The 20,336-nt window shown below is 36.5% G+C and overlaps 1 protein-coding gene across 1 annotated transcript in view; it reads right to left on the reverse strand.

Moving 5' to 3' along the window:
- Nucleotides 1-20,336, reverse strand: part of KITLG (KIT ligand) — a 65,700-nt gene that overhangs the window by 7,886 nt on the left and 37,478 nt on the right. Inside the window, exons 3-6 of the mRNA XM_018556722.1 lie at nt 13,375-13,434; nt 5,428-5,589; nt 4,100-4,256; nt 3,950-4,015 (exon numbers count right to left, since the gene is read on the reverse strand). Of these exons, the coding sequence (XP_018412224.1) occupies nt 3,950-4,015; nt 4,100-4,256; nt 5,428-5,589; nt 13,375-13,434 (445 nt within the window). The remainder of the gene's footprint in view (nt 1-3,949; nt 4,016-4,099; nt 4,257-5,427; nt 5,590-13,374; nt 13,435-20,336) is intronic.

Consider the following 20,336-nt stretch of genomic DNA (forward strand, 5'->3'; position numbering starts at 1 on the left):
GTGGATTTTCTGTACTATATCTGCAGTGTGTGACAATACAAGACAGCTCAGTTAGATTCACTGCAATCATCTAATTATGTGCATTAGGGGGGAAAGGGGAGATTAGGAGTGGTCTGTGTTCGTTGTAATCCATCAGAAATGAAGCAGGCAGGGCTGACTACATCTGCTGTGGAAATTGAAGCAAAACATACACTGTGTTGTCATGTCGAATAGGAAGGTAGGAGCACACTATATTTCTGGGGCAGAATATACATATATATAATTTTGACTTAACAAGTGCATTAAAATCCCCTAAATCCTAGATTTGTATAGAACATATAATTTTAGGAATATTAATATTTTGTCTCTTTTATTACTAAGTCAGGATTAGCACTGTTGCATTTCTGGAATTTGCATTAGGCAGAAGACAGCAGTCTCAGTACATTTTCTTTAACAGGACTACAGAGTAGTACTAGTGGTAAATATTATAGCCATTGATTCCACTGCTTTTGTGTATCGTGACTCCATAATGTATGGGCATATATGCAATGATATGAACCCTATGTGATAACGTTTGGACTGTATATGTATGTGGGATGGTATGTTTTTACAAGCCATAAGGTGCCTTACTTTGGAAATGTATCAAACCTCTAAAAAAGAACAAATGAATAGGAATACATAAAGGAGAAAATCACTCATCCTCAGTTCGAGCCGACAGGTGACAATTAAACTGTCACATGATGGCTCAATGATCGGGAAGTGAGCAGGAATACAAAGCTACAAAAAGGTAGGAATCTGATGACACAAAATTGACTAAACCATTTAGAAGCCCACTAAAGTTCTTACCCTGTTTCTTTTTTTGGCTTGTGTAGACCTGTTTTTAAGTTTCTCTACATTGCACCTTTCTAATACCAGGCCATTAGCAGTGTTTGGCAAACCCAATACCATCCTATAAAGAAGAGCTCTCTTCTAGTTCCCCTGTCCCAAAATTTTAAAATGCAGCTTTTCATTGTAGATATCACTTTTCTTAAAACTATCCTGCTCCCAATAAACTGAAAGTTTCTACTGTTAGAAGAGTTATTGTAACAGGATGCATTGGGCAGCCTTTTTTTGGTATACACAGTATATGGTAAGGTTCTTGGGAGTCAAAACAGCATTTTTTTCCAGAGAAAAAAAAAATCAATGTATGCATGTGGAGTAGGATAGAGAGGTGTGAATATAGGTAAACTTCTATAGTCCCGCAGACAGGACTAACAACACTGGTTGGGATTTCAGTACAACGAAGGAATTGTGTTGTCGGCTCAAACAGAAAGTTAAGATCATCCTGGATTTCTGGCAAGTCGACAAATATGTTTCTGTACCGGCATCATTTTTAAAAGGTTTTTGCACAGAGAGATTATTCTCTTATTTTGGCATTTTACTTCTTGAAATAATAGTATATGGAAGTATTCTAAACAATTACTGCAAGTAGAAGTACTTGGTGGTTATGCTTGCGGAATTATATCACCAATGAGCAGGAATCTCTATACTTTGGCTTGTTATGTCTTCTTAATACTCCTCTGCCCAGAGACCTTCTGATCTAAATTTTTATTTACAGGATGGATGCCTGGCTAAGAATTATTACATTTATATACACTGCTGTATTCTATAGACCTGTATTGGTAAAGCTTAAGTCAACAAAAGCTATGTTAAAAAAATCATTTATACAAAGTGCTGTACTGTGTGACACTGTAAAACCACCAGAACCAATATGAAATACCAAACATAGTAGTTAGATGGTAGATACAATTATGACATTACATTCCATCATTTCCAACTCCGATTCAGTGTAAATATTTTATAAATAAGATTAATTGTTATAAAAGATTGCCAGTTATGATGTAAAGTAAGAAAGAGAAACAAAAGAAAAAAAATACAAACTTTAAAGTATCTGAAGTACGCCAAATGTCTCTCTATTTAGAATGTGAAAAGTAGAGTGTATACTGTATAGTACAGGAATATGCAACAATGTAAATATTTGGAGTAGGTTAATCTGATATGGAACACTGCTTATTGAACTGTATAACATTAGAATACCTAATGTAAATATCAATAAATTCAAGTGTTTCACAGACACATTTAAAATTCTTTGTGCAGCAGGTACTTTGTGAAATGGTGTTGGTAAGAATATTTAAAGTGTATGTAATCCCCAGCAATGATTTTCTTGTATTTGCTCCCTTTTGGTCTGGTAAATATGCTATTGAAATCTTTTTGCTACATCTGTTTAATTAGTGCACAAAAATAGCTCCTGATTTTGCTAGAAATCTTGTGAGTTGATAACTTCTTGTGCTTTCTGCCTGTGCACATGGAGGGCTATGGAGATGAGGTGTTTCTTTGTAAACCATCAGAAATAAGGTAAGTAAATAATTTTAAAGCATGCAAAGAGGGAGCACCCATTTTTAATCCTCTCTTTATCATGCAAATCCATATTTATGTATTTTCTGATTAATAGGCAGTGAAGTGCCTGGCAATGTTAAACCTTAGGTGAGCTAAAAATATTTCTACATTTTTATTTTTACTTTGATGTCTGATATAAATTAATTTCATAATATAGGTAATTTATATGTCTCGAGGCAAATCGATTTAGCTGACAAAGCTTGTTGACTCTTGTGTGTTTAATAGAATCCAGCATATAATGAGAAGTGTTTCAAGGAACCTCTGGGTATTAAAGTGGTTTTCCACTTTCTAATATGTTGTTTTTTAAACAATACAAAAGTGCCCAATAATGTTATTATAATGCATGTACATTTGATAATGTAAAGGATAATATAGGATGAATTCCATACCAGGAAATTAGTGGTTATCTGCAGCCTTGAAACCGTATCTAGGCTGCTGTATTCTAGCCCTGCTCTTTGACCTGCTTTGTCAAGCAATAAACGACATTCCAGAGTCTGGTTACAATGATTAATTAGTATTATTTGAGAGAAAGCACACCGATGCAGTAAAAGCTAATTTGTGTTGATACTCTTCAGGAAATGTCTAAGCAAATACTAACAAAAGATATCATCTTGGGCCAATTAAAAATGGATCCATTTCACACACCAGCCTGATGCTGATACATACATGGACTTGTACTTGTCACAGACCCCAAAGTAGGTGTGTGAATGTGAGGTGTTCCGCTCAATGCTTAATTGCTCTTGAAGGTAATTAACTTCAGGAATGAAGGCTGGTCTCCTAGCAAACGTATTTATTTATTAAAGGTATTTATATAGTGCAGACAATTTACGCAGAGCTTTACAATAGTTGCACATCAGTCCCTGCCCTAAAGGAGCTTACAGTCTAAGATCCCAATCTCACAAGCATATGAGGGCCGATTTAGACAGGAGCCAATTAACCTACCAGCATGTCTTTGGAGTGTGGGAGGAAACCAGAGTACTCGGAGGAAACTCACACATGCACAGGGAGAACATAAAAAACTCCTTGTAGATAGTGACCTGGCTGGGATTTAAACCAGGGACCCCCAGTGCTGCAAGGCAGAAGCGCTACCCACTACGCTACTGTACTTTGAAAGGTATATATTCTCTTTGCACAATAAATGTTGTAAAAGGTGAAGCTTTTTTTAATTTACCCTATTTTTTAAATAGACTGCATTCCTTTAGTAAATCAACCCCCTTGTGTCAACAGACTCGTTGAAAATAATGCTCTCCCTGTGTGGCTTATTACCCCAATAGTTGTCCGATGTATTGCAATAAGTCACTAAGGGCTCCCCTCTAGTGGCTAATTAAGAAAACTATTTATTTAATCAAACAAAAGTAAGAAAAAGCAAGCTTGTAAAAAATCTACAACTGTGCTAACTGAAAATATGCCCTACTTTTCTTCTGCTGTTTTCAGTAAGTGTTTAAACTCTAGCACTATCCTTCTTTCTCAAACAAGTCAATATATCTATATAAAACAACTATCACATGAACATAAGTCATTAAAATTTACTTACCAGGCCTGCTGCCATTTTTTAATTTACTTGAAGCATACTGTATGCTTCCCTTAGTAACAGAGTCCCCTAAAAATAAGAAAAACATTTAATATGTTGAACTCATTAACTAATATTAACATAGTAAGTAAAGCCACTGGATGTAAAACATACCTGTCTTAGGGTCAACTGTAGGTAGTGTACACGTATCATCAAAGTGTGTATTATTTATTTCCTTGAAAACTGAAATAGTTTCAGTAATCAAATTAAAAAATTTCCTTGGGGATAATGTCACTTCAGGAACAGTATCTAAATAGTCATCTACAAAGTCCTGTTAAGGTAGAAAAAAACATAAAATAAAAATCACAAAACTGTAAAATAAGATTATTAATATTCTTTAATAAAATTAGGAAAATTATTTATAATACCCACTATTCAATACTCAGTTATGAAGCTAATAAATACTTGCAGACCTAGCTTATAGGTTTTCCTAATCCTGTTAATATGTGCCTGAGATTTTGTTTTTTAGCATGTGTAATTTTCAGAATGAATGTGAAATATTTAAATACACTGTTCACATAATGCATACAAAGTCACAGGGGGCCATGTTTTTGCTACTGGGTTAAGTTCTTTCACCTATCTCCACACGCATGAAAGAATGCACTGCTTATTCCAGCAATTATGTGTTGGCCTGCAGCTACATTCTGTTCTCTGTGGGAGGCCCTAATAGTTGCTTTTGATTTTTAAGAAAATATATTTTTGTCCTTCATTAGATAAATTTTTGTTAAGTAAGGTAGTTCTGTGCTACTATTTAGCCCTTATTTTAGTTTACACTATGTAATTAAACAGTTAGTAGCTTGTTGGGAATAAAAAGGCTTAACTATAATGTCTTAAATCTTATTTAGAACAGTGAGTCCTAAATGAAGAATATACTTTATTAAATCATATAAGGTTAATAGTAAGCAAGCTGAACTGCTCTTAAAACATTAGAGTAAATAAAAAAATGAGTAAGAGAACAAACGATAGTCTATTTTTATCCTTACTGGGTTTTACTGGGTCTTTGGGACAAATAGAAGCTTTCTAGGATGTTGTAAAGCCCAACTTTATAAAATCAACCCTGTATACAGACTGTCTAGCTATAGTTTTATTTTATTCTTTTATAAGATAAAAGAACATCTAGATAAGCATTCAGTGTTGATAAAAAATAGGTAGGTTACAAAATATAGTTATGAAAAAGAAACAACTGAATATGTGAAAAAAGGATATTTCTACAAGTTATGTTTTAAAAACGAATTGCAATAATAAAATGTGAACATGCAAATATAATTTTGTAATAATGAAATAATAATTTTGTACCAAAAGAAGGCTGTCCAAAAAGAAGGCTGTTACAAAAAGTCAAACAGTTATCAAATCAGAAATTGCTTTTAAGTAGTTCTTATTACTGATACTGTCAATAAAAAAAAAAAATTGTAATATCACTAGGGAGCTTCTAGATACAGTACCTGTTGGTCAGTGAGCTTGACACAGTTCCTGATTTCTCGAAATATCAAAGATAGGCTGTCTAATATAAGATAATTTTGTGATGTGTTTGAGAGTTTGGATGAAAGTTCTCCAAGTCGCTCTGACATTTCATACACCATTACATATAACCAGCAGTGTTTTGACTAAAAGAAACACAAAAAAAAAAGAATAAATATAAACATCAAAATAGTTACATCTCTGCATACTAGTAAAACATATTCATTTAATAGAAAACATTCTCTAGAGGGGTATAATGGGTAACCTTTTTAACAACAAAATGACTTAATGCATTATGTCAGAAATGCCAAATTATATTTCCACACAATTGCCATCTGGACTTTTTTTATTTAGTACAGATGTTCATTGTTTTGTGCACAAAAACCATTTTGATGGGAAAGTGGATATTTGTGCATGACTAAAAATACTCTACACAGTTATACAATTCAAAAGAGCTCTGGAGTGTTATGAAAAAAAAATCTTCAGCCTTTGGGTTCTGGCAAGTCAGAGATCTTTAGCATAAGAAAAAGAAACCTCTCACAGTAAGAGAAGTGCTGGCGGAAATTGGAACAATAATGCACTCTCCACACGCCAATAAAATGGAGTGATTTCAGTGTATAATTTTATTATGAAAGAGGGTAATAATGTAAGTTACCGCATCAACTATATAGACAGATTCTAGTATCCATAAGAAATCATTCCCCTCTGCAATGGGTTTAAAAGCAAACACTTATAAACTTATCATTAACATTTTATTCATAGAGCTTCTCCTCATGCTGCTACAAACCATGTGTTCATATACTAAACAGTGAATGTCACAGAATAACTTTGCAGAGGCCTAGTTCAATTCACTGATGCCAATTAAGTACATTAAATTGTATCTAAAGCTATTTTTGGAGGATAAAATAGGGAAGGGTGAGAACCTCTGCCACTAGGGAGATTCGCCCTCTCTTTTTGTCCTCATTACCATTGTCGACAGCAATAAAAGTAAGACAAAATTCAGAATTTTTAGTTATTACTCAAACAAGAATAGAGGGGAAATCTTTCAATGGGGACACTTGTCCCAGTTACAACTATCTAATATGAAATTTCCCTTACTTAGATTTCCTCTCACTTCCTGTTGGATCTTCTGAACATAAAGTAATTCACCTCAATGAGACATGGACAGCAAAATATAACAGTGGTTTTAGCTACTCCCTATCCAAAACAAATGTGTATTCACAACTTTCCATCTGCATTTTCATGCACATTTTTACATGTGTTACCAAAAAACATGCATTTTCAAGCTCTGCCATTATCATTAATGGGTCATTTAATGCACATTGATACATAAAAAACAGACAGTGCACATCAATGCATTGTAAAGATGTGAACAAGTATCATTTAAAAAAATGGCAAATCTGTGCGCGTCTGTTAAATGGCATCATGGTGAATGGGCCGTAAAAAAGAACTCTACTAAACATGTTTGGAGGAAGCAGACTACAGCAAAAGGAGTCATTGGAAAAATGTAATGCAGGCTATTCACAGCATAGCAGAGTACATTCACAAAATCAACTGCTTGTTACAACATACACTATATTGCCAAAAGTATTGGGACGCCTGCCTTTACACGCACATGAACTTTAATGGCATCCCAGTCTTAGTAAGTAGGGTTCAATATTGAATTGGCCCACCCTTTGCCGCTATAACAGCTTCAACTCTTTTGGGAAGGCTGTCCACAAGGTTTAGGAGTGTGTCTATAGGGATGTTTGACCATTCTTCCAGAAGCGCATTTGTGAGGTCAGGTACTGATGTTGGATGAGAATGTCAGGCTCCTGTCTCCGCTCTAATTCATCCCAAAGGTGTTCTATCGGGTTGAAGGTCAGGACTCTGTGCAGGTCAGTCAAGTTCCTCCACCGCAAACTCGCTCATCCATGTCTTTATGGACCTCGCTTTGTGCACTGGTGAGTAGTCATGTTTGAACAGGAAGGGGTCATCCCCAAACTGTTCCCAGAAAGTTGGGAGCATGAATTGGTCCAAAATGTCTTGGTATGCTGATGCCTTAAGAGTTCCCTTCACTGGAACTAAGGGGCCAAGCCCAACCCCTGAAAAACAACCCCACACCAAAATCCCCCCTCCACCAAACTTTACACTTGGCACAATGCAGTCAGTCAAGTACCGTTCTCCTGGCAACCGCCATACCCAGACACATCCTTTGGATTGTCAGACAGAGAAGCGTGATTCGTCACTCCAGAGAACACGTCTCCACTTCTCTAGAGTCCAGTGGCAGCGTGCTTTACACCACTGCATCCAACGCTTTGCATTGCACTTGGTGCTGTAAGGCTTGGATGCAGCTGCTCGGCCATGGAAACCCATTCCATTAAGCTCTCTACACGCTGCTGTTGTGCCAATCTGAAGGCCACACGAAGTTTGGAGGTCTGTAGCTATTGACTCTGCAGACAGTTGGTGACTTCTGCACACTGTGTGCTTAAGCATGTGCTGACCCTTCTCTACTATCAGTTGACCGTGGAATATTTAGTAGCAAGGAAATTTCACGGACCACCTGAATCCAATGATTTGGAGGGGTGTCCCAATACTTTTGGCAATATAGTGTACCTTTGTTTTACAAAATACTGGTGTAAAATGGATGTAAAGTTATATTTAACTTTAACAAAATGCCATTTGTATGCCACTAACAGGAAATTGAAATATATTTCTAAATAATAAATGAGGCAAGCTCCTTAAACTGTGACTCATGTTAAATAAATAAGAACTGCAGCATGTAAATGCCAAGGGTATCTGAATAAATGAAAAGGAAATGCTTAAAATGTATCAGCAATATTGGACGTGGACTGGCTGGAAAGGTATGCATTGAAGATAACACAAATATCTGAAAGTTGTTTAACATTTCAGGGGACTGTGGACGTGCAGAGTGAAATTCAAAGATGATGAATGATCTTGTAAAATTGACAGAATTTACAAAAAAACTATCAAATTGTCAGATACATAACAGATTCTTCTAAGGTCTTCAAATTCTAACAGAATAATTACACTATATATTGCGGTTGATTTACTAACGGCAGATAGGCTGTTCACTTTGCAGGGGAAGTTTACCTTAGCTTAATGAATGTGGTGAAAATTCCCCTTGCATGCACTTCACCTCATTCACTAAGCTAAGAGAAAATTCCCTTGCAAAGTGATCAGCCTAATCGCCTTTAGTAAATCAACCCCTATAAATACCCAGCAAGGTTCAGAAAGTTTATTTCTGGTACTAATAGTAGATGTTTGCCAAAGGTTGCTCTTTGTGAGTCAGCTTGTGAAAATGTCTTTTGTTTCATTACAAGATCCCCAATGTGTCCTTAAAGTAACCTTTCTTTCTAGCACAAATAGCAAGAATGCACATCATAATTAAGCTGATCTCCAGACAGATGTAAAAACATTCAATCTGGCTATGTATCCAATACAAATCATTGCAAATATTATATTTTTATGTAGCACTACCACAAGTTTCAGAAAAATGTGTAAAAAGCTTCACAGATATGTACTGTATTTCTGTGTACTGTTTGCTCAAAGCTAATTTTTTAATTTGACCTTCTATGAAAGTGACCAGTTTGGAACCTGGCCCTGTCCCTCATATGTTGTACCATTTGGTAGCTGATCATAAACGTCAGCCCAACTACAGATGCTCCTCGCTTAACGACTTACCTGTTTTGCGACCACTCGCACTTACGACCGACCTCCGAGCGACCTCTGACCTCGCACGTCAGCGTCAGTGCGACGTGTCGCCGGGGGAAGTGACGTCCTCCGATCTTCACTGCGGGTCCCGGTGAGTATTTTCATTGCCCGATGTACAGTACACTGTTCGGTACTGTACATCTGCAATGCTATACAGTACTGTACTAATGCAGTACAGTACTGTATAGAGTTCCTCACTTAACGACCAATTCGTTTAACGACCTGGTCGTAGGAACGGAACTCGGGCGTTAAGTGAGGAATACCTGTATTCAGTTTAGGTTGATTTTCATGCTGTCAGGTGAGAACAAGTTTATGGACACATGGACACCAAACCTGACTTCTGAAAGTGTTTACATTAGCTCTCTAGGATCTCAATAAATCCTCCTGTACTAAACGATTCTGTTGTATTTGCAGACTTGTTCACTTTTGCGGGCCTCTCAAACAACACCTAGTGAACCTGTATAGCAATGTGAGGGGACACTGGTGAAATTACTAGTGTTGGGTAAAGTTAAGCGGAAGTAGATTGCTTTGAAAGTTAGGGCTGGTCAAAAAAATTACTTAAAAGATCAAGTCATTTCTGAGCCTTTTAAACCGCATTTGGAACACATTTATGTCTAAAAATACTAATTAGATTAGACTGTTTTCAACTGGGGAAAGGAATAACATTCTCATAGATGGATTTATGTTGAGGCCTACAGCCTATTTATGTTATATGAAAACAGTTACATGAATTGACTTTTGTATATAAATAGATAACATTTTGTTCAGATTTTAACTTATTTTTGTCAGACTGAAGCATGTGTTACATTACCAGAATGTGAAGTATAATATATAGAATATAATATATAGCATTAGTGCCTTGACCAGGTCTTTATTGGTCTGTCTCCCCAAGCTATTTGGACAGCAAGTTGGCTTGCACGTAAAGCATTTAGCTCAAACCACAGAGAACTATTTGTACAGTGTGCAGGAGGCGTATAATTAGTGCGGACACTCACTTGCCTTTGTTAAAAACAGTTCAACTGTATGCCAGTGACTTTTTACATTCAAGTTTGACACGCTGTTGCACAATATGCTGGAGGTGTCTACAAAACAGCAAACACTTCTCTGCACAGCCAAATTTTAAATAATTTGTAAAATGTTTGCAGTTTTCACAGAAAGCATAAATTGTCATATACGGTACATGATTAATTTGTTTACTTAGCAATCCTAAATGTTCATACAAGCAGGTGTTGAATACAGCGTATCCAGCTCCTGTTTAAAGAGAACAGAATCTAGTGCTTTGGGTGGTCAATATAAATTAATTAAACTGCTGTCTGTTCTCATTTTGACATGGAGCGGCATGCAACAAAGCTGTCAATATACTAAGCGCTTGTGTGCATTGAGATGTTCAGTTCAATATACGCCCTGGGGCCATCAGAAATTAGTAAGCACCCCAATCTGGAGCCACTGAACAGAAGGAGTAAAGGAATCCATATACAGCAAGACGAATAGTGTAGCAAACAGCAGCAAACGAGGATTTCTAAGGGTCAGATGCTTGACCAACTGCACTGAAATATTTTAGCTGTTTGCTGTTTTTTTTTTTTGATGGTTCAGAAGAAAGCTGGTATTGTTTGTGCTACTGCTGGGGAATTATTATTGTATTCATCAAAAAGAAAAAAGAGCTATTCTAAGGTCTAATTATTTCTACTTCAATAACTAAAAACCCTTATAGAGGACTAAGTTAATAAAAAATGATTAAAGTGAACCTGTGCTTTGCCCATGCAAAGCAAAAGCAAGAGGTTCATTTAACTGTCACCATCCTCAGCTTCACATACAGTACATACTGTACCTTCCCATTGCTCTCCCATTGTTGCATCTGCCTTCCAGGAGCAAAGAGAAAAACCCAGCATGTGCAAGTATAGGGGAGCATGTGAGTCATTCATCTTTCTTCCATGTGACAGTGCTGGTGCTTGGTGAATGGCCACAAAAGCCCCCAGTGCTGTCTAATGGGAAAAGGGACAGAGTCCTCAGCCCTGTCTAAGATGCAAGTGATGACATTGAGCTTATACATGGCAATGTGTGTTACCCAATTGCAAGGGAGAAAATGGGAATTGACAATTAAAAGCTAGGGAGGGTGGCATTTATGTGAGCCCACTGCTTTGCCTTTGAAACCACAGGTTCACTTTTTTTTTTAAAGAAATAACTCAAATGTGTTTTTTTCCTTTTAGAAAAAATACTATGAAAGAATGTTTGTGAGTGTACCCCTATGTAACATTTTCGTGACTAGAAGCCAAAAGCTCTGATGATGTTATCTGTTTCACTTAAATTCCAGAGTTTTTCTAACTTTTGACCTATTGTACCTTCACTAATTCTTTAAAATGTGTCTGTTTCTACATTACATTGCTAAAGAGATCAGTGAAATAGAATGCATGTCACTGAATATTCCCTGGTGGGCTTAACCCACTTCCTTATTTCTTTTGAACTCAATAGGTATAAGGGGTAAGGTTTCCTTGTGCTACTTACATAAGCAGGGAATGAGTTTGTGCTTTTCAGGTCTTCTACTAGAACTAACATGATAAAATGTATAATCATGGTAAAAGAAAAATAACTGCTTCAAAGATATTTCTGAAACATTTGCTAACAATTGCCAGTGCATTTTTCGCACAGACCGTGCACATGACAGAAGCGCCAGGCAATGAAAAAGGAAACAATGATGAGTAATAACACTATATTTTTTAAACACTTAAAAAAAAGACATCCTGAAAGCAGTGTGTATATTGAACTTGTCCGCTTAACAAAGTTCTACTGCATTTTTAGGGAAATACCAATGCTCTTGCTATTTTTGTGGTCCGAAATCTATGAGATGCAGAACAATTCCAACATATAGCATGTCTATGTGGCTGCTTCTCCTGCCCTGCACATCATGCCAAGTAGCTCTGAACCTTACAAAAAAAAAATATTAAACCTGGCTTCCTTTGCTTTAAAAGAGATGAACATTATTATTATTATACAGGATTTATATTGCGCCAACAGTTTGTGCAGCGCTTTACAATATAAGGAAGACATTACAATCACAATACAATTCAAGACAAGATGGAAAGGAGTGCCCTGTCCGTGAGGGCTTACAATCTAAAAAACAAAATCTGTGCTTTAGCCACTATATTGCATAATGCTTACAGTAAGTATATACTCTACACATCCTTGATATGAGAAAATGCTGGAATTCACATTATCTTCTTCCTTCATCTACCAAGACATAAGCCATAGACTTATATGTAGACAAGTTATTATGCTGGTTGTTGGATTTTCCAGAGAAGCATATTTACATGAAAGGCACGTTATATTAATCTTTAATACCAAAGCAAGAGGTATGGAAGTGTGCAAGATTAAGACCAATTCATATGCCCTTTTGTACTGTATTGGTGCTTAACATGAAAACTGCACTTATTCAGCAGCTTAGGCAAAATTGAAAAAGATTAAATCCAATTATCTTTTTCTGCTTTCTCCTGTTTGAATGAGAGTTTCAGAAGTTCAGTAAAAAAAGATGCTGTTTTGAGTAGACTGGAGATGTGTGGGAAATTTGTGCCACCATAATAACCCTAGATAGGATATTCCAGCCACGAGAAGACATAAAAAGGGACAGGAAAGAGAACATCCATTAAAATATTTTTATTTTAGCACAGTGAAAAACAATAACTGCTTAAGAAACAGCAATGAATAGTAGTATATTTATATTTCCACTACTGGAAAGTTTAGAATAGTTTTCATTTAGGACAATTGTTCTTTTTAGGGAGTGCTGATATATTAGCAATGCTTGGCTTTCAAACCAATCTTAGGTTTGAAGAGAGATCTATAAATGGCCTGCAAATTCCCTTGAACACTTCCTTCTGAAAATACTCTTTGCCTGATTGTGTATGACATCAGTTCAAGACACTTACCTTGAAAAAGCACACAGATCAGCAATCCTAATCTGCACACTTGTGCCAAGACAATGACTGAAAAAGTTCTCAAATCTTTGAATCAACATGACAGCCATGCAACTAGCATTTTAAGAAGGGCAGGACAATTATGGCAACTTTAATACTTCCTCAAGTAAGGGTTTCCTTTAAATACACTTCAAATTTATCAGACATTCAAATTATATATATGTGACATTAGACAAAAAAAAAGTATACTGGTACTGTATGTTACTGGCACAAACACACATCTATCTATAAATATAAATACACAAATCTTACCAGACTGTTTCTGGAGATATTTTTCACATGCATAATGTAATCACTCGGTAGATTTCCAACCTAAAAAGGACATAAAAAATGGATGTTACATATAACGGGAGCATTCACATTACTGGCAATCAAAAGTCAAATCAAATACAATATGCAATAATAAAATTGATAAGGAAAAGTTAAAAGAAAGAAATGTAATTCAATATGTAACTCCCGCCTGATACTCTACAGCTGGCCATACACTGATCTATTTTTTTTCGTTCAACCCTGAATTAAAAAAATAGACCCGATTCCTCCATCAACAGTAACAGCATGTTGATCGAGGAATCCCACTGTTTACATTGTATTCTGACAGGAGCCGCCAGCCTCAGAATTGTGCCGCCAGCCTGTCAGAATTCCCAACCAGAGCGGGCAGCTCATTGGCAAGATTTTGCGACCGGCTCCTTCAATAAGCTGATCGAGGGATGCCGTTTGAAAGGGTGCTGACAGCGCCACACACTGTGCAAATTTTGTCCGGTTCCTCAAACAGTGTATGGGCACCTTTAATCTTTCAATTAGGCTAGAGAGCATTTTGTCTTGGTGTAGATATCACTAGTAATCTTGAGAGGGTCCACATTCACACTTCAGAATTTTTCATTTGGTACAATGCGGTTTTCTATTTAAAAGGTAAAGAAGGTGTTTTACTAGAAAAATACCTTAGATCTAACAAGCAGGACTTGTTTAATGCATCACAATAAAAGTGCAAAGGTTTAATGCGCATGTGCATTTATCAGTAACGATATAGGTTTGTGTGCACATGGGCTTCATTTAGCTTGCATGCAAGCAGTGTGTGCAGCAAGCTTTTGAAAAACATTCAGGCAAGCAACTTTGTTCATGCCTTTAAAAAACTCTTTCAGAATGTTAAACACAGATCTAAATAGGAGTGCTGGATCTCACTTTAAACAAGCCGCCAGGAGGCTTTAGAAGGCTTTCAACAATCATCGCAAAATCTATGTTTACCATTCCCAAAATGGAGGAGAATATTGATTTAAAGGTTTCAATAAAGCTTATCAAAAACTCTGAAAATGCTTTGTAAACCTTGCTGTACATCCTGCCCTTATACATGCTGAAACCTCTGTGAACAAGGGCTAAAAGAGCACCATTTAAAGTTTTTCACTAGGCACCGATACTTGAGGACGGGTTTGGGAAAGATGGCTTTCATCTAAATATGCTTTAGCATGGTTGTTATACTACAATAGATAACATTACTTTAATTACTGATGTCAGAAGAAACACAAACACATTATTAATTACTTTTCTATTAATTGCTGCTTCAAACTGTAGACATTGGGGCTGATTTATAAATGTTCCTTACATTGCATAGATGGGCGGAGGCTGTTTGCAAGCCATTAGCGCCACTAGATGGCTCTGAGGAGCATAGGAGCATTTTTTTTTGTTTTCATTGTTAAAAGCTGTAGATTGTCTTGAAGTATATTTTTAATAATTGTTTTCATAGTTATACAAGCAGAATCCAGGTAACGCAGAGTATATAACATTTTTAATTTTATGTACATTCTTCCCTCTAGCTGCACACAGTGGGGGACATTTATAAGAGCTATACAAACTGAAAACTGGGTAATTTATATATATTGTGTTGTTTTTGTTTTGTTTCTGAAGTGTGCATAAAGCTAGCCATTAGAAGCTGGTCACACATGCGAAAAAAGATCTCATTGCTGAACAATCATTTTGGGGGGTAACAATTGTAATTGTCTAAAAAATAAAAGGCTGATTGCATGTTATCTTCTACTATTTTACTATTTAAAAACAAGAAGATCACCTCAAGTCAGTGGGTACCCTCATTTATGAACATTTGAGGACATTAAGAAAATGTAAAAGGTAAAGAATGATAAATGTTTACTATATTTAGTATCTAGGTTGCAAAAACCAAATTGTAGTACTAACCACTTATGGTTCATCTTTTACCTCATTTAAACAGACAAAGCTAGAAATTGTGCATTGCAAAAAAATTAAATAACATGGATGTTAAAATGAAAACTTTTATAAAGTAACTATTAACTATTTTGTAGTAAAAATGTAATTATTTGTCTAAGGTTTGTGTTCATGCTCGACCTCTCCATCACTGCAACAGAATGCAGGTATGTAAAACAAGGCTCTCTTACGGATCAAAACAGAGTCCACCTTATTTGACTGCTACAGACATGGCACCCCCAGCATTCTACCACCATACTCATTTGACTTAGGAAGTATATTAGAAACAAATAGTGGAATCCTCTTGCCACAAAATATATCATGTTACAGATCTTTCACAACATCACAGAGATTGCTAGATCACACTGCTGTCTCTTAACTTATTAGCGTCACTTACTGATCAAGCACCAGCATATTCCATAAGTCTATACAACTGGAAATATTTGGAGCATGCACTGCTGAATCTGCCCTGAAGTCACAAAGCCAGTAGGTCAAACTGCATAGGTTAAGTGAATCTTATCATATTCTTTTTTTTTTTTTAAGCAAGCTAGTCACCTTTGTAAACTAAACTGTAGACAGCAAAGACAAGATCAACACCACAGACTCAACTATAGCAGAAATATAAAACAATCAGTTACTGGTTAAAAAGAATGGTTCCAGCGGCACATCTGCCATGCAAGTGTTTTAACTCTGACTTTCAAAGCATTGGACATCTCTGGCCTACAGCTCCTTCACGTCTTCTCTATTGCAAAGTTCCTGAACACAAATCACCTGGAGCTACAGTCCTGAACTCAAATCACCTGTCACCCAGCATGCTGTGCTTATTTGAAGACATGCTGAAATAATTTCTGACAAATATGTTAATAAATCAATTACTAGTAAAAAATAGTGGTGTATGCAGCACACAGGGTTTTACTATCTGAAATTCCAACGGCATGTTACCTACAGCACTCTATTTATGTCAGAGCCACTGCACAGCTTCTATAACTACTGTCTTACTCACCTAGCATTTTATTAGTCTACTAGAATTGTGTGGATTTGAAGACTTTCTTCCACCCCACAAGGTCCATCTACTCCCTTACCTTGTGCTTCTATTCCTGTAGCAAAAGCAATAGTTTTCTGGCTACATAATTATTATTATTATACAGGATTTATATAGCGCCAACAGTTTGTGCAGCGCTTTACAAGATAAATGAGGTAGGATAAACAGTTGCCATCTGTACCAGGCCAGGTATACATGCCATGATACTAGCTTTCAGGGGGCTTCCCTCAAGAGAGCAATATGCAAGGCATGAAAGTGACACTAAACTCAAGAGATAAATCTTAAAAATACACTCAAGTACCTTACCTATTAACAAAAATGTGGCTTATTTGTGTATCACTCAGCTGTAAATCCTCAAATGATCTATAAATTCCTGCTGACGCTGTCCTTCCTTCTGGAGGGTGGCGACTTGTGTTCTCCATGATCCCTGTGTGTTGAAAAGTAGCCACCACTCCAAGCTCGCTCACGTGATAGGCTATAACTTCAATACAAATTAGTGAGCTTGGAGTACAAAAGTAGCCAGCCTCCAGAAGGAAGGACAAATTCCGAGATCATTTGAGGATCTGCAGCTGAGTGATACACAAATGAGCTAAATTTTTGTAACTAGTTAGGAAACGTGAATGCATTTTTAAGATTTAACTCCTAAATTTAGTGCTACTTTAAATTAAGGGATTTGGAAGCACATTTTATGGACACCCAGCACTTTCATATGTGTACCCTTCATATTATGAAAACATAGTGTAAATTATTGCAAAAGAGGATGCTGGGATTGGAATTTAGGAGACATAAATTTAGGAGACATACTAGCATATAGCAGATGTAGTACCCAGCAATTGCTCAGTTTGAGATAGTGGTACCTGACTAATCTGACACTATTTTTCAAACTAAGTTGATGTCACTAAACCTTGGCCCAGTAGAATTTAGCAAGGACATACATCAACAAAGATCTATTAGCTTTTCTCTCAGTATAAGAAAATGTTAGAACTGAGTAGCTAGCCAGTAGAGTTTTTCTTTGCATGTGAAATAAGTATCCTGCTACTGGCATCCATCCACAATTCATTATTTAAACTAAAATGATGGCTCTCTATTATCCATATGGTGGAATAAATCAATAACGGTTTGTAACTGACTTAGAAGAGTTTGCTTTAGAACTCACTGTCAAACAAGCAAATAATGAAGCTGTCAGAGCAACAGTTATTCAACACACTCCATTCATAATGGTTGCAGAGGAGAGCCAAATTTCTGGATTATGGCTTTGACTTCACTACGTTCATTATGAATTTTGTTTGCAATGCTACATGACTAGGCTATTATTTTAAAGATGCTGGCAAAGCCAGCAGAGGGGATGAAAACAAATACTTGTCAGCACTAATTCCTTAAACAAATTTATTTATGTGGCAATCTAGAAAATAGCCAGGCCCAAAAGATTATTGTATTCCGAGAAATGTTGTGAAATGATTGTGTTAGGCATTCATAAAAATGTTCCTTATAGTTAAGATACACCTTTTTATTAACACTTACCCACACCTTAGTACAACCCTCATGGACATTGTAATCTGGACCAGTTATCTTTCATAACCTTTTAAAACTGATTTACCAGCAAGTAATATATAAAAAAGAAATTAATAAATGTTATAACTGCTGCTAGTATAAATGCCTGACTTAAAGTGGACCTTTACACTCATAAATCAACTTCTACCAATGCATCCCTCTATGTATGATGATTAATAGTAACAGACATGTCAGGTGTAAAATGCTGTGATTTTGAAATACAATTTACAATTGGAATTGCAGAGCGTTCATTTCCTGCTTTGAAAGGGTAAAATGACTTCAGTTTGCCAAAGCAATGCACACTGAGATTGCCTTGTCATCAGCAGAGCATTGCTCGGAAAACGAGATCTCAGGTAAAGGCATTTTCCTCCACTGATATGATGTGCATGGTCACATGTCCTAATCACATGTCTAGTCACATGTGTCAGAAATTCCAGAAGAAAAGCATAAGCTAGTAATCTGCCCTTAGTAAACATGACTACTGCCAGAAGACTGGGGAAGAAAAGAGAAATAAGGTGTAAAGAATACAAAGCCGGCAATTATCTAGAAGTATGTGTTTGTAGATCGTCATTACTAAACATTTCTAAAGGTGTGTTTGTTATTATATTAAAGATATGGGTTAAGGTCCACTTTAATTTCAACCTCTGTTATTCCACACTATAGCAGCACTGGGAGAGGGAGGGGCAGTATTATGGGTGAATCAGGTGTCCTGCATTCAAATGTACTGGCAAGTATCATGCTGACAGGAGGGGAGGGAAGCGGGATAATCTCATGAGTCTATTGATGCTCCTTCACTGTCCAATCACAGACTAGAGGCAGGAAGGTGACCTAGCTGCATTGTTTAACTACATTAGAGGATGGTCAGGCCATCATGATGGCTGTGTTGTCTGGCAGAGCTGTGTAAATCTCAGGACTAAATAGGCATAAATAAGAGTAAGGTTAAGTAAGGTAATACCATACATGTATTTTCATTATGTATTTAGCTGTTGCCTAGAGTTTAGCTTTAAAAAATGCAAAGACATCAGACGGTGCTGCAGGAGTCCTCAGCTTTGAGCAACCACTACGGAAAGGTCTGCCTGGAAATAGTCTACACTTTTGCCAAGATAAGAGTGGCACCAAGGATGAACACATACTCCTATATTCTTGTGCATTCTTCCCAACTTTTAGTACTATTCTCAAATGTTGGTGCCTTATGGAATCCACAAACTATCTGTATATGGTCTATAATCTACCGCTGTGAGGGGTACTGCAGTTGGAGACCATAACATATTAAAATTCTGTAGTATCTCTATGGGTTGTAGTTCAACCAAACCTCAATGTGCTGATTTCTGATCTGTGAAGTGCACAGTGTGCAGGCACTTTGGGACTGCAAAATGGTGCTTAACTGGAAAGAAGCCTGAAGCATAGCAAGGAAAGGGAACTGTTTTGGCCAAAGCTTTGTAGGTATTAAAGCCTTCATAAAACTAAAATGGAATGTTAAATAATGAATGTCATTCCACCATAAACAGTAAAAAACCCGACATCGGTTCTAATATTAAAAAAATGACAATGACAAAAATGCCATATTCCTAACACTTTTTGAGAAGTGAACACTATTTTATTTAGTGGATAGAACATTTGCCATGCCTGCCACATTTGTCAAACATAGGGACCTATCCTGCTGTCCTAAATGTAGCTTTCTATATGCTAATTTTGCACATATGATCTGGCCTTACCAGAAAGTGTAAACATGTTTGCATTCTGTAACTTAAGTTTATAACACATCCATAGCTCACAATCCACTGGACCCTCACACCAGGTATACTATGTTTTTAATGACTGCCTTTCTGACATTGAAAATAGTTCAATCTACATCTAAAAATCAGAAGGAATATTATCAGTAACCATGTAATTACTATTAGAAAAATTAGTATCAGAACATAGGAAATGTTCTAAAAAATGTGAAACCATCTGGTAGCCTTGAACAGTGAGATATCCAAAAACTGGCAAACAGGTACTTAATAACGATGATGGTTATGTATGATAATTTGTACAAAACACATCAGAGAGACAAAGCGTGCCCGTGGCACCAGTTTCTATCTTGGCAATTAACTAGAGCAGCTGGTTACTATTGCTAAATCTCTATAGATATCTTTTTATTGAATGGCCTTCACTCTGAAAATTCAGGCCAAGTATAATTCCAAGTCACACCCCCTGCCATTTCTTAAGAAAGACTGGACAACACACCATTATTACAAGAATGAATTCCTGGTCTTGCTGCATTTAAAAGCACTGTAAAAAAAAAGTATGGTAAGGCTGCATACAACAGATTATATAAAAGTTGAATTAAAGGTAACGTGAATGTTCTACAGTATTTGATTTAAAGGATAAGTGCACTTTAAAACAAACAAATCATTTTTGACCCCTCCCC

This window comes from Nanorana parkeri, unplaced genomic scaffold (genome assembly GCF_000935625.1).
Source record: "Nanorana parkeri isolate BGI_ZX_2015 unplaced genomic scaffold, ASM93562v1 scaffold250, whole genome shotgun sequence".
NCBI classification, from domain to species: Eukaryota; Metazoa; Chordata; class Amphibia; order Anura; family Dicroglossidae; genus Nanorana; species Nanorana parkeri.